Below are 15674 nucleotides of genomic sequence, written 5' to 3' on the forward strand. Positions count from 1 at the left end.
TTAACACTTTTCTAGTGATATTACAACTTCAATATTTGTGGTGGACAGACATAAAGTTGAATAAAATGATTTAAACTTGATTTTTTTTTTTTTTTTTTTTACAANAATGTACATATTTTAATATGATTTTATGTGCTTTAATGCTTTTCTAGTGATATTACGACTTCAATATTTGTGGTGGACAGACATAACGTCAAATAAAATGACTTAAACTTGATTTTTATTTTTTTTTTTTTTTTTGACAAACGACATATAATCAAGAACAATTTAACTCAAAATGACGTAACCCGAGGTATACCTGTACAAATATCACTGATACTCATGTAATGATGTTGCTGTTGATTGCAAAGTCTAAAAACTCTTATTGTTTCAAAAATGTTTCTTGCATACCTATTATTTTACAAGATATTAAAAATATGTGGATAAACTGTTCTTTTCTGTGAACAATATACTTAAGACTTTATACTAAATGTTAAAAAGTATCTTGAATTTAAAGGAGATGGGACAAAGTGCTACAGCTGCTCAACAAAGCAATCATCTATTAGCTGATATGCTAAATACATAAGTCATCTATCAGCTGATAGATGATAAGGACAATATATTTATTAAAAGAAATAATAGCTTATAGTGTTACTCTATAACACTCATTTGTGATTATTTTATTATTCTGGCATGCTACATCTATGTAAATATTTTTAAGAATGTACTGTATATCTTGGTATTTGATTATTCAAACTTTTGTTTATCCAAACTACTTTAGTCCTAATTAATTTGAATAATTTGGGTTGTACAGTATTAGTGTGTTCGAGTAAAAATACAAAACTTAAATTGTTATAGGCATCAATTTTGTTTTGAAACAGATTAATTTTAATTCTTATGCTTTATATCAAGTGATCATGGAAGTTTTTACAATTTTTAAAAATAAAATTATATTCATAAAAAGAACTTAAGCATATTTGATTTGGTTTCATTTTCAAATTTTTTCCTTTAATTGCAAGTACAATTATCTAGTAATGAAATGTCTGAGGAGTATGGAGATAGTATACATAGCCTTAGTTGGAAAATTTTATCTGTGTGAAGTCCCTTGTTTTCCTGAAGGAAGACAATAGCTTTATGATTAGTCAGTTCAAGTTATTTGTGGAGTAATAATAATATTTGCAACTAATTTATTCTGATCTATCTCTCTCTACATGATTGAGTTGGGACAAGGGCTTGTATCAAACAATATTAACCAGACATACACAGTAGAATTTTGTTTAATGAATTACTAAATTACTAACTTCTGTTTGATATCAATTGATTAGATAAATGATTGAGTCATTAATGAAGCTGCTTTATGGAAGCTGCTATTTCTTACCTTAGATCAAGAACCAGTCCAAAATGGTCATTGTTAATGTGAAAACAGCAACAGACAAATAGTTTTTGAAATTTTGAATTCTCATAAAATTTAATTTTTTATTTTGTACCTTTTCCATTTTTTATTAAAATTAAACAATTATGTTTCATTATTCTCATTAAGTTTTTCCAGGAGGTCTTGGCATGTTTGGCTTGAAACAAATTGATTGGCAGCATTTTATTATAATAACTGATGACTTTACTAGCTTTACTATAATAACTCAATCTTTGATAAAGTGTATTTTCAAATGTTTTATCACCATATGTACTTTTTAGTGTGTAAATAATACACAAGAGGTACGATAAAAATCTGATTTTATCATAGGGCAACCCTGATAGTTTACAACTTCCACTCTGGCTTCTATTCGTCATTCTTGATCAGTAATATCTGATCAATAATGGCATAACCGTGCTTTCCCAACCTTCTTGCTCCCTTTATTCTATCCTGTAAACTTTACACTTTATCTATTCCCTAAAATGAAAGAGAAGTTGAAGGGATTACAATAAGTAACTAAGCAGAAACATATTAAAGATAAATTGGGTATCTTTTGTTCTGAAGTGTCTTTGCAGCAGTAAATGTCTATACACAAAAATTATAATAGCTCTTTACTGTTTTTGATAATATAATATGTATTCATTTGTGGAAAATGTTAAAATTGTAATAAAATTGGTAATAATAATAATTAAATGATAAATTTTTCAGGTGATAATTAGTGATGTATAGTCATCTTTTAATCAGCTAAATTTAGTATCTCTAGTACAGATTGTGTGTTTTATCATCAAAACTGTAAAAATGAAACCAGAAACATCTAAACATGCTTGCATATAGTATTAAAACTATGTTGTTTACATTTTTTCAGTCAAAGTCTGAAATGTATTTTTACAATTCTCAACAAATTCATAATTCCTTGCTTTTGTGATTATGGATATATATAACAAACAGATAAATATATTGAAAATTATATTCTATTTTTAAACATTATTTCATTCCCAAGTAGAATTTAGAAATAAAAGGTGCTAGTGTGAGTATCATCATAAAAAAAAAAAAAAGCAATATCAAATTCAGTGATTTAAAACAAATCACTTACTTGGATTGGATTATTAATGTTACAGAATTGCCACTTATTGTAGAACCAATCTCTGAAGAAAGAGCAAGTCGCTGTTTGCAGAGGATAGATTTGTTAAATAAAATCCGTGAAGAGATAATGACGCATCCAGAATTAGACCTTCGTCTTAAGCTGTGTCAACCATCCATGGATCTTCCAGACTGGTGGCAGTGTGGAAAGCATGATAAAGATCTTCTAATTGGAGCAGCAAGGTAATTATTATTATTTTATATATATTTTCACTGAATATTTTATTACTTTTGAGATGATAGTCAAATGTTTTATAAATAAATTAACATTTTTGTTAAACTAATTAAACTATCTTAATTTTATGCTAGTAATTAAATTAAGATTGTTAATTGAAGTAAGGTTTAGAGTCTTTATACATTTGTAACTTTATCTAAATATAACTTACTTATTTCTCACATAATCTAGCTTATTTCTGAAATCAAAATTAAAACATTAAAAAAACTCAGCATATACTTATCTTAAGAAATTCAGCTGTTTCTTAAACATACTTTATTTATTAAAAAATTAAATGAGTAAATTCCGATTTAAAGAATTTCATAGTTGAATATGTTTAAACATATCTCATTATGAAAAATCATTTAGTTTTGTTGTTTAAATTTTAAAAATATTTATTCTGAAGATTTTGTTTTGTTCACATTAATAAAAAGAGTCATTAATAGTCTTGACTGCAATTTAAGTTTGTATATTCTGATATTTTTTGTATAAAAAAAAAACATCAATACAGAATTAATCATATGATGCTTTGTACATTTATAAATTACTGTATGTTTTATTATTTATGAAAATTAAAATAAAGAAAACTTGACTAGACAAAGATGAAATTGTTTGTAATTAGCCACTTTTAAAATAATGTTGGATTTATGATTTTACAAAGAATTTTTCAGACTGCATTAAGTAAATATTAAAAAATATTTGTATGACTTTTTCTATTTACGGATTTACTAAATATGTTAGTTTTTTTAATAAAGTTACCAGTTAAAGTTTATTTTTAAAATTATTTTTCTTCTATAGACATGGTTTAAGTAGAATGGATTACCATTTGTTACATGACCCAGATTTATCATTCAAAGATGTTGCAAGAAAACAATCAGAAAAAAATGCTCAGAAAAACAGCAGTCATGTGTCAACACCAACTGGTAAATTTTTTTTAATACTTTAATGGTATAATTTCTTACTTTGTTACTTTTTTATGCATTTAAAATATAGATGCTTATATTAATATGAAATTTTTACAATCATTTTTTAATTCACTTTAATTAACATTTAAATGATAATTTTTAAACTTTATTAGTTGCAATTGAAAAATAACTTCAAAAATTCTAACTTTTTATTGAAAAGAAGGCACTTCCATCTCTCTAAATTGTATACATTCAATAATAAATAGTTGTATTCACTAATCATATAAGGACTAAGATGATTACTTTTCAGAAATATTTTATTAACACTTTGGTCTATTTGGATATCAGAACATCTGTATTACATTGTTTAAGAATACAGTAATTATCTTATATGAATTGAAAACTATATATAAATAACTAATATTGAAAACATTAATTCAAGAACATGAAGCTAATATAATAAATATATATAAATCACTAAGTATTAATAATAAACCAGTTAGTGAAATTTATATTATTATAAATATTAATTGTGATAAGAGATGGCACCTAACATCTATCTCTAATACCAAATTACTTAATATCTAATTATTAATAGTAGCAAAAAATAGTCAAACCAAATGATTACCATAATTAACCAATTAAAAATATAATAACCTGTATACATTCAAATGTATGTTTTGAAACCAATGTTTTATTTGTAATTTTGATTTATTTTTTATTTTAATAACTGTGTAAAAATGAATTGAAAATTTATCTTGGAATTTTTCATTATATTTAATGAATGTATATTGTTTTGTCCAATTTTAAATATTATCAGCTTAGTTTTTAAAAAAGTTGGTAGTTATTAATTTGTTTGTATTATTTTAAATTATAGTATTTTTTTTGTTTTACTGTTAATTACTACTTTATTAAAATTTTTGATATCTAGCTTAATTAAATAACTAAATATTTAAAGTAATATTGTTTACAAAGAATTGTTATAAATCACAAAAAACTTACCAAATGACACAAAACAGCAGCACTAGGTCACTGAAGATAGTTAAGGGAATTTTTATTACTATAGGTACTGAAACTTAAGAAAAAAAGGCACACATTTGTATTAAAGCAAACCATCAAATTTATTATTATTATTATTTTATTTTTTTGCAATGAGATGTAGAGTTTGTCATACACTTCCAGCCAAAAATGTTTTTTTGCCATTTGGCACTCTGATCTGGCACATAATGTGCCACATTCACAGAACTAGTTTGGTTTGATCAAACCCACATTACATCAAATATAGGAATGTAGTTTTGGCTTTTTATTAGTTAAGTTCAGCTCTTCAGTTGACTTATCTTCCAGTTTCAATGAATACAGTCGACCCCCCTATAAGATATAGATACGTTCCAATTTATTAGGAATCCGATTTCTTACAAGTCGTTCCAATCACAGCCCGACACGTGTCAAGTTTACAGACTACGGCTGATTGAAAGGTTTTCTTCCATAAAATTAATCGATTCTACACTAATCCGACTCAACATTTCCAAAATACGTATATTTTTTCGTAGTTTTATAGGAATCGTAATTATAGGGACCGTATTTATAGGGGGGTCGACTGTACCAACAAGTTCTCTTCTTAACTTCATACAAATTTATTTTTATATAATAACAAAAATACAGCTTATTTTATCAACTTAAATACAGTTCTCACATTCCTCAGATTTGTCACTTTGCACAAGAAATAAATAAAACATATAAAAAAAAAATTCTTGAAAGTGAGTCTCCATGATCATTCTCAAAAGCAATTCTCCAAAATTCAGTTATATCAAACTTGCTGATTCAAAATCTTGTTTAAACTCTTTTCATTTGAATTCCATTGCCATACCCATACTTTGTTCTAGAACAAAACTTATGTTTCTGCATGTTCCAAACAAACACAAGTGGAATAAATTTTGCCAAAGCTAGTAAAAAGAAAACTTGTCAGAGTAAGATTTGGATTTCCAGATCTGTGTTACTGCTGTGTTTATGTAATTTTTAGCATTATTTAAGTAAATTCTAATTTTAAATATTATGATGGCCTTTTTTAGCAGTAAATTGTCTTTTTCATGTGATGATTTTTTTTGTTAAGAATTTATGTAAAAGAACTTGTATATATTATTTCAAAGTCATTTCTGATTTATTTAATAATAGTGCACATTAAATTTTCTTTTATATAAATATTTTTCTTTTGTTTGTTATTTATATTTAATGGGTTTATATTGTTTTTTTTAGGTTGTACCAGTCCTGTAACAAGTGTTAATTCAGTCGAGGATCGTGAAAATGACATAAAAGAAGAAAAAAAGGAAGAATTGGTTGAAGAAATGAATAAAACTTCAGAGATTACAGAACCTGAAAAAGATGAAGTAGAGTCCTCAACTGTCATAACTGAAACAAATAATACAGAAGATAAAAATGTTCCAGAAGCTGTTTCGGAAGATTTGGTTAAAATTAAGACAGAAAATGACGATAATCAACAGGAAATTGAAAGTTCAAAAGTAGATAATGTAAATAATAATGAAGAAAGCAATATAGTAGAAGAAGAAGAAGAAGAAGAAGAAAAAAAATGTGAGGAAGAAAATAAAGAAGTTAAAACAAAAGAAATAGAAACAGAAGAAAATGATGTTAAAAAGCTAGAAATAACTGAAAATGCAGAAATACCTGAAGTAAAAAGTGAAATTCTTGAGGATACACCAAAAGTAGAGGCAGAAAAGGAAACAGAAGATCAATCTGATAATACATTAAAAGAAACAAACAAGGAAATTCTTGCACCCAATCTAGAAGATTCTCAGGTATTAAAAATTTTTTTAAATATATATAGTTCATATATTTAACATAAAGAAGGAAACAGAGAAATATGTTATAAAACTATTTCCTTATATATAAGATAAAATTTGAAGCAATATTCTTTACTTTAATATAAACAAATTATATATATTATTGAAAAATGTATATGTTACATTTAAAAATTTTCCTTTATATATATACAGTTTAACCCGATTATAACAACATCGGATGTAACAACAACCCTAATATAACGTCAAATTTTTATCGGTCCCACGATTTTACTATACTAGATAATGTTAAAAAACCCACTTGTAACGACATAAAACCCTGTTTTAACGTCATATTTGAAGCACTCTTAAATTTACAAAATTAAATTATAAATTTTATTTATCAAAGAAAATACTACGTGTTCAGTCAGAGTCCCTTCCTAGAACGATTGTGGGTGGTACTGTCACCACCTGATTCGGTGGGGTGAGATGCGCCACCCCTTTAAACGACGTGACAGTGGGTTAGTCTGCATAGCTCTCATACTCGTGTTGTAGTTTACAATCTAAAATAACTGACTTTTTTTAAGTGAATATTTTTATTGTTTCTTTTTAATTGATATACATTAATTTAACCTAAAAGTGAAATATATTGGACTTCATGTCCATTGATAGATAAGCAAGAAACGAGAAAATTATCATCCAGGCGTTAAAACCGAAAGTGCCGCCATTATCGAAACTTGACAAATAAAAATTTCTTATAAAAAATAATTTTTGAAATTTTTAATTACATCGTTGTAAATTTAGACATAATAATGTAAATAAAGTTGATTTAAATATTTAGTTTGCACTTTTATACATACGATATTAAATTAATGAATTTTATAATAGATTCTTAAACAGACTTGATACTTTTATAAAACTGAAATTATGACCCCGCAGATAACGACACTCGGTTATAACGTCAAAAAATTGCCGGTCCCATGGATGACGTTATAAGCAGGTTAAACTGTATATACTAGCAGACCCTGCCACGCATTGTTGTGGCTCAAAATGTATCTATTATAAATGTATAACACTTTCCCCATGGGAGGAAAATTTTTCGAAAAATCCCTTCTTAGTGTACAGTACATTCTGTTGGCATACCCTATTAAAACGCAAAAAACCGCATCTAAAATAGTATAAATAGAAACAGAGTTCTTTACAGTAAGCCTTAATTCTAACCATCTCCCCCGGTGGGGGAATTTCGGCATGTATATTATATAAAAACACATATGTATTCAAATGCAGCATTGTGTCAAAATTTCAAAGGAATCGGTAGGAACAAATGAACATTACATTTTTATGTAGATAGATAGATAGAAGATGATCTGCTTTAGTTCATCCTCACAGAAAAGCAAACTTAGGTCATCGTACTCATAGCGCCATCTGTTGGACATAAAAGCCCTAGATGCTATCTTTTAATTTATATAAATGTGTACCAGAATAATATACAGCCTATGTCCACCCCAAAGTTCCATTCTAAATATTGGTGAAAGAATTTTTGAAATCGGATGAATAGTTTTGGAGATAATCCGCTACATCCAAACTTACTTACTTACTTACAAACATTACCTCTTTATAATATTAGTATAGATATATATAAATAAATAAGAGTTAGTGTAGGAAATCTTATATTGATATGATACTTAACAATGCGTCATAGAATATATCAGTGTTTTTCAACCTGTGGGTTACGACCCCCTGGGGTCGCGACCCACAGGTTTACACGGGGGTCGTGGGTAAAAGAAAAAGACAAGTGTTTGTAGGTCCTACACTACATTAAAAAAACTACAATTTCAGCAAGAAGGCTGTACTGTACCTGTTTATTTTACAGTACAATTGGTTTTTTTATCGATATTTAGGTCTCAACCATGGGTGTAGCCAGGGAGGGGCCTGGGTGGGTACGGCCCACCCCAGAAAATCATACCCAAAAAAGTGTTGAGCTGCAAAAAGAAATAAAAAGTAGAAAAGTAGAAGCTGAAAATTCTGATACTAAAGAGGAAAAAAAAAATCAACAACTCCCTGTGCCCAATGTTATAATTAGAGGAAGTTTCATACTTTGTGTGTTAGGTTATTATCGGTTCTTCTGAAATTTTCATTTTAATCAACAATAATTTGTCTCAGTAGAAAGAAAATTAAATACATAGTTTTTAAAATCACTGATATAGTTTTAATATGGCCCTAGGGGAGTTGCCAGAATTTTTTAACTTGTAAAGGGGTCGTGTATTCAAGAAGGTTGAAAAACACTGGAATATATAATTCAAAAATGGATCACAGAACTTAGTGTTTTTTTAATATACATAGCCAACTACAGAAATTGAAACCTCAGCCAAGTTACTGTAGTTCTAATGTAGTTGTCAAAAATATTTATCACTACATGTTATCATCATTTATTTAAATACTATTTTTTTACATGTCAATATTGTATAAGGACAGTTTGATGCTTTTGCCTCTCCTATGTACCCATGGAGTTATGCAAAAGTTTTATTTCTGTTCAAGCAATTTTCTACAAGGTATATATTAGTGTAGGCTCTATATAGGAAATAATAATTTCACAAGTTCCCAATTCTTATCTCTTTCTCCTTCCCCTTCTTTTAAAATTTTGTGAAAGCTAAATTAATTAAAAGTTTTAATTAAATGTTTTCTTAGCTAGATATATAAACATTTTCTTTTTCATATACAGGAAGGTACATCTCAAAATGATGAACTTGCAAGTCAAGAGAGTTTTAACATAGATATTGATATAAATGAACCTACAGTAGCGCAATTACTTGCTCAATCGTCTGGTTCATCTGTTCGATGGCCAAAGGTATTAATTAATATAATTTTTTGTATACTTGATATACTTTGTCATTATGTAAAATTTATAATTTTTAATATTTTGTACTTATAAATTTCACATAATATATTTATAAAAGAAATACACTAAACTTTCTACATACAATTATAAAATCTAAATCTGTTATGAAAATAAAGTTTTATTGTATCAAATTAATTTTCCAATAAAGAAAAATAAGTATTAGTTATATGCTAATATAACCAATACTTATATAATGCTATATATATAAGTATATATATAGCATATATAATATATAGCTTATATATAGCATATATATAGAAATATATGCTAAATATCATAGATTTAATAATTTTTATGCTGTCAATAAATGTTCAGTGAAGAAATGAAAAGTGAGAACTTAATAATTTGATATAGAAGATGATTGGTAATAAAGCATTAGCATTACAGTGAATATAATGCATATGTTGTACATGTCTTCATAAAATTCAAAAATTATATTAATTAATTTTATTTGTGATATAATATCACTAACAGATTATTTGCAAATATTGCTGAAAACAATGAAATTTTCTGCATTCTAGCTATTTTGCATTAAATGTAAAATTTTTAAAAATAAAAGATTTTTAATATTTTAATTTTGGGAATTTCAAGATATTTTTAGAAAATAATTTATTTTCCAAATCTCAACTTTGTTATTATTGAATTTAATATATAGCCTACATAAACCATTATCACATGTAACAGCAGTGATTTTTTTCTGGGTGTTTTTCATCAAATTGACCTAATCTTAGAAGCATAACAAATTATTTAGTTATATTTTTATGATATCCTCATGCTACATGCTAGCCATCTGTGTAAAATTTTAATTGAAAAATTTTTTCTTTTTATCACAGGCCCTGAAAAAACTGCTGCAGAAATTTCTGTGTTATGCATGCAATCATGTACAAATTTTTTTCCATATAGTTGTATGCATACATAACGGTTTTCTACTCTGATGTCTTTTTTGGTGACTTGACATCATCAAAAATGACATCATGGATGTTTGTCAGCTATGCATAATGTAATGACATTGCAGTCTGCAAATCACCAGAGCCTTGAATTCTTGGCTCTAAAAGGTAGCCTGGGATGCTATAATCTTTAACAGTTTAAATGTTTTCATGATTTTATTTCATGCCCAAAAAATATAGAAGAGCCATTTTCTGATCCTTCTGAAAAAAACCTTAGTGCTCCCATCATCTATTTTTTGCTGAATTCATTTTATATCAGTCCAAGAGTTCCCTGTGGGAGCTGACCAAGCAATATTTGGAAAATAATTTATTTTCAAAATATTGCTTGTTCATAAACAAAACAATTTCTTGTTAACTAAACAATGTATGATACTGAAATTTTGTACATGTGGAGAAGAACATTATAGGCTTTTTCAGAATTGTCAGATTCAAGGCAAGGCATATACAGCATTGTAATAAGTGAAAAACCAGCAAAAATTGCTGGCTTTTGTATGTGATCCTGTAAAAAAACTGCAGATTGCAGGTTAATATTTAATAGAAAAACAAATTTTCCTTTTTACATAATATTATATCTAGAGTTTTATAAAATAATGTAAATGTAATATAGTAATGATGTAATATAATTTATCAATGTTTTATTGAACCATAATGATTATTAACTACCATTTTCTTAAAAATTTGAATGGAGTTGGTATTTTACTCTTATGATTTGCTAATGATAGCCAGATTTGGATGTTGCAACATGGAAAATCTCTACAGCTGTCCAAATAACAAAAGATTTTAAAATCAAACAAAATTAATAAGATCAAAATGTTAATAATTAAATAATTTAACTTCAAAAATTAGTAAAAGTTAAAATTGATTTGCAATTAATTACTAAAAATACCTACATAGAAACGGTTAAACAAATAATTCTGTTATCGGTACCAATTAAATACCATAGTTAATTGCATATAAGACCTCGCATATAGGACAAGGTGTGACTTTAAAAATCAAAATGAAGAAAATTAGATTTATTAATACAATTCTAATTTTATTTTGTTTAATTACAAGTAAAATATCAAATGCACATAAATGCACACATTGTCCCGCAAAAATTACTGGCATTTTAAACTTTAAGGAAAAATCTTGTAAAATCGACAACACAATTTGTTCATGTAAAACTGGACAATCTGGAATTTTTTTTGCCAATTCTTAAGTCAAATCCACTCTCTGTCGATTACCCTTACAAGTTTCTCAGAATTCTGATTTTTGAATAATCATCTGTTTTCATGTGGGAATGGATTAAAACTTATATCGTGCTCCCGTGTGATTTTGGAATTTCAATCTGGAATTCAATTCAAACACTTTGCTTTTCCTATTGCTATTCATCATTACTCCTGACAATACAAGAACGATCCAAACGACCCAGATAAAATACTTATGTTTTTAACATACCAGAGGGTAAGCATCCAGTAAAATATGCAAATACACAGTTCACAAAAATTATTTGCAAAAACACGAATCTTTTTCGCTTGCAAGTATAGGACAACCTAGGAATTTGAAGCTGTGATAAATGAATAAAAACCTCATCTTATATGTGAGTAAATATGGTATATACAATGTGGCAGTTTCTGAAACAACCAAAAAAGTATATGTGTAGATAAGAATAGTCATTTTTAATAATAACCTAAAATCATCTTAATCCAAGATACTATAAATCTTGAGAGCAGTGGATTGATAATCCAGAAGACAGCCCTTTAGATAAAATTTTAAAAATTTTATTAAAAACCAAATAAAATCCCAAACTAAGTGTAATAACCAAAAAATAATGAAAACATAAAATTCAATGTTCTTTACAAGATTAATTTATTAATATAATAGTCAGTTTATTGTATACCAAAATTGCAATAATCAAAACAGTCATATTTAATATATAAGGTTCATTGTACTATAATTTGCATTATCATCAAAAATTTATACAATTTCTTATTATTGTATTATAACAAATTGTTTTTCTTTAACATTCTAAACTTCGAAATTTTTGTTTTTATCAGTACATTCATTTAAAATTGAGGTACACTCACTCAGCAGTATGTAAATAAAAAAAAACACCACCTTAATTTGCTGAGAAATTTAATGATAAAGCAAACGTTTTCAGCCAAATCTGTTGGCCATCATCAGGAGAAGAATATTTGAATATAAATAAAATAAAATATATTTTATTTTATTTATTTTTTTAGCCTGATGATGGCCAACAGATTTGGCTGAAAACATTTGCTTTTTTATTAAATTTCTCAGCAAATTAAGATGTTGTGTTTTTTTTATTTACATTCATTTATTCATAGCTGCATGCTCTTTTTATGGAATTTTGAATTGATTTTCAAATAAAATAGTTGATAAGTAAGTTTTCAATTAGCCAAATTATTTGATTATAGTTTTATTCAAACATTTGATATTTGATCAAGTCATTAATTCTAATTTACTGTAATTAATATAAGATTTTTATTTATTTTTAATGTAAAAAATTGTTGCAATTGAAATGAAATTACTATATTTTAACAGGATAAAGTTCTTCAGATTCGTTTGGAACATATTTGTCATGCTGTGGAAAAGAATGAATGGCCAACAATTCGTCCTAGTTTCCTTCAAAATTTTCCAGGTTTGACATCTTTATCCAGTTTATCTACTTCAGCTTTACCACCACCTACTAGTGCTTCTCCTAGTAGAGTTTCACCTGCACCAAGTATATCTAGCCAAGGACAAAGCAGTGAACCTACTCCTTATGCAACACCAGAACATACACCACACAGAGAATCATTTTTACCAGATATCCGTATTTCTCCCGAATTAGGAAATTCAAGTCATAAAAGTCCAAGTCATAATGTAAGTTAAAAATAATTTTTTTTAATTAGCAATATAGTGTATATTAAGTAGAAGCTTTGTATTGAGTTATTGCACAAAACAATTGAAAATATGGAAATTGAAAATATTGAAGGAAAAATACATTGAGAAAATAAGGTTAAGAGATTGCAAAAATATATGATTGGAAATAAAAACATTTTCATACAAAGAAATTTTTCATTTATTTTATTTCAAAGTAAAAGTAATTATTACAGTTTATATATGTCATACTTATTATTATTTACAAATGAGTAATTTTTCTCTCGCCTTTCTTTGAAAATTATTCAACACTTCCTGGTAGCAATAAACATTCTTTATTCTCTCTTTTTTTTTTTTTTTTAAATGAAATTAAACAGACAGTTGATCTTGACTAGGACTTGCACTAAAATAATGAAATGCATTCATTATTTATTTCATGGAATCACTCAAGGAATATTCTTCTGTTACTGATCTTCAATTCTAATATTTAAGGCTTTTGCAGTTTTTTTCTCCTTGGGAGAAAGAATTTACTAAGACATTTCTATTCTTTCTTATTTTTGGTGAAAGACTGAGAAAAATTATAACTGCTGATTCATCTTTCTGCAAATAATAGCAGTTTAATTTTCTCTTCTAGGTACACTTTTGACTTTGTTATTATGTCACTAAACTTTTTATTTAGATCAGTCATTCTTAAGTATGATCTGCAGTCTGACCTAATCATGGTTCCAAAATGAAATTTTGTGTTTTCATGCATCACATATCTCTTATGTTAATTTACTTACCAGATAAACAAAATATAGTATTTTGGTACACAGTTTATCATTATATAAGATGATATTTACAAGATAAGAAGTGGATGGGGGCATAAGTGTTTGCAGATTATTAATTCTGAGAATTGCTGATTTGTAATGACAAACTAATTAAGCTTTTTGTCAAGAACATATTTTAGAATCATGATTCATTATATTAATATAAAACAACATTTACATTTTTTGAGAGAGTTATTTTAGTACATAACATCTAAGAAACTGCAGAATACAATACATTAGCATGGTCTAACAGTTTACAATACAAATTGCATTAGAAGACATTTAAATAATTTTTAATTCTTTTATCTGATGTTTCATTATTTTTTATTAATCTTTCTGCAAACAGGCAAATTTTAGTTTCATGAATCTGGGGGGAAAAATGATCACAAACATGCAAATGCTAAATATGGAACTTCAACCATATTTTTTTGTTTTAAACAAAAATGTGTTATTTTACTTCATCTGTTATTTAGTGAGGTTCAGTAGAATAGAATTAACCCTGTTACTTTTACATTTATTGCAGTAATTTTCCTATAGTAAACAAAAATGTTTTTTTTTTTTTCCTATTGAAAAAGTTTCAAACTACCATCTACTCAGTGAAAATGTCATAATTTTACTGTTCTGACTTTTACGATAATATGTGGGAGTTTTATTAATAGTGCACACACTCTTCTGCTGATTTAAATTTATGACTTTTTAATAGAGCTTTAATTTTAATGAAGACAAAGCCAAAATATTTAGGGATGAGGCTTGTTGAGAAAGGAGACTGTGGATGGATATATTTATCCAAACCTTTTTTAGTTGGAAATAAATGCAAGCATTAAAGTTCTTGCGTAATTAAAGAATTTCTAGGAACTACACCACCATCAAATAAAAGAACATTTTAAAAAAGTATTATAATAAAAATAAAATATTTATTAGAAGTTATTTTTGTGTATATTTAATTATTAAAATAACGTTTAAATTCAGGCACTTATAAATTTTAAATTTTTTCTCTATTAGGATGATAGCATTAAAGTTCACAGAAGACGAAGACGACGACGCAGATTTGAAATAGAAGCTGAAAGAGGCAAGTATCCTTAATTTTAATCATTATGTATTTGATGAATTGTATGGTGATTTTTAACTTATTTTCTTTTAAAAAAAAAAAAAAATGATGTATAACAATTGATGATGTGAAAGTGTGTAATATATCACATCATATAGCTAGTTGCAACTGATTTGGATTGAAAATAAATTATAAATAATTTACAGAATAGTTTCCTAATTAACATCTTTTTTCTTTCTCTAGAATGAAATTTTAAAATGCATACATATTTCAGTAAATAAGTCAATTTGATCAAATTTATTTAAGTACAGATATATGTACTGTACATATATGATTTTGGCTTACATTTCTTTTTCACATAATTTAGATCTTTCTAAGGGTTCCATCTTAGAATCAATAAATTTCAGCTGGTAAATAATTTGCATCAATTGTAAATTAGTTACCAGCAAGATGACCTGAAGAAATGGAAATTAAGCAGAATTATCTAGGGGTTGGAAATTTCCTGATTACTTGTAATAAAAAAAAATTAGGAAATTTTAAAATTTTGACTCCAAATGCAAAAATTAGCATATTGTGATTGTTGAAGTATGTTGTGGAATGCATTTGGTATACTGGGATGCTATGCAATGAGTATTATCCATATGGAGATTTGGTGTACAATGAGTCTT

General features: G+C 26.8%; 1 protein-coding gene across 1 annotated transcript in view; it reads left to right on the forward strand.

Annotated features, from left to right (window-relative positions):
• LOC111634159 (chromodomain-helicase-DNA-binding protein 7-like) overlaps positions 1-15674 on the forward strand; it is a 188373-nt gene that overhangs the window by 144568 nt on the left and 28131 nt on the right. Inside the window, exons 35-40 of the mRNA XM_023378865.1 lie at positions 2527-2713; positions 3543-3667; positions 5903-6459; positions 9164-9289; positions 12832-13152; positions 14961-15027. Coding sequence (XP_023234633.1) covers positions 2527-2713; positions 3543-3667; positions 5903-6459; positions 9164-9289; positions 12832-13152; positions 14961-15027 — 1383 coding nt within the window. The remainder of the gene's footprint in view (positions 1-2526; positions 2714-3542; positions 3668-5902; positions 6460-9163; positions 9290-12831; positions 13153-14960; positions 15028-15674) is intronic.

The sequence above is a fragment of the Centruroides sculpturatus genome, unplaced genomic scaffold (genome assembly GCF_000671375.1).
Source record: "Centruroides sculpturatus isolate CEXI.00-Female unplaced genomic scaffold, Cexi_2.0 scaffold774, whole genome shotgun sequence".
In the NCBI taxonomy this organism is placed as follows: Eukaryota; Metazoa; Arthropoda; class Arachnida; order Scorpiones; family Buthidae; genus Centruroides; species Centruroides sculpturatus.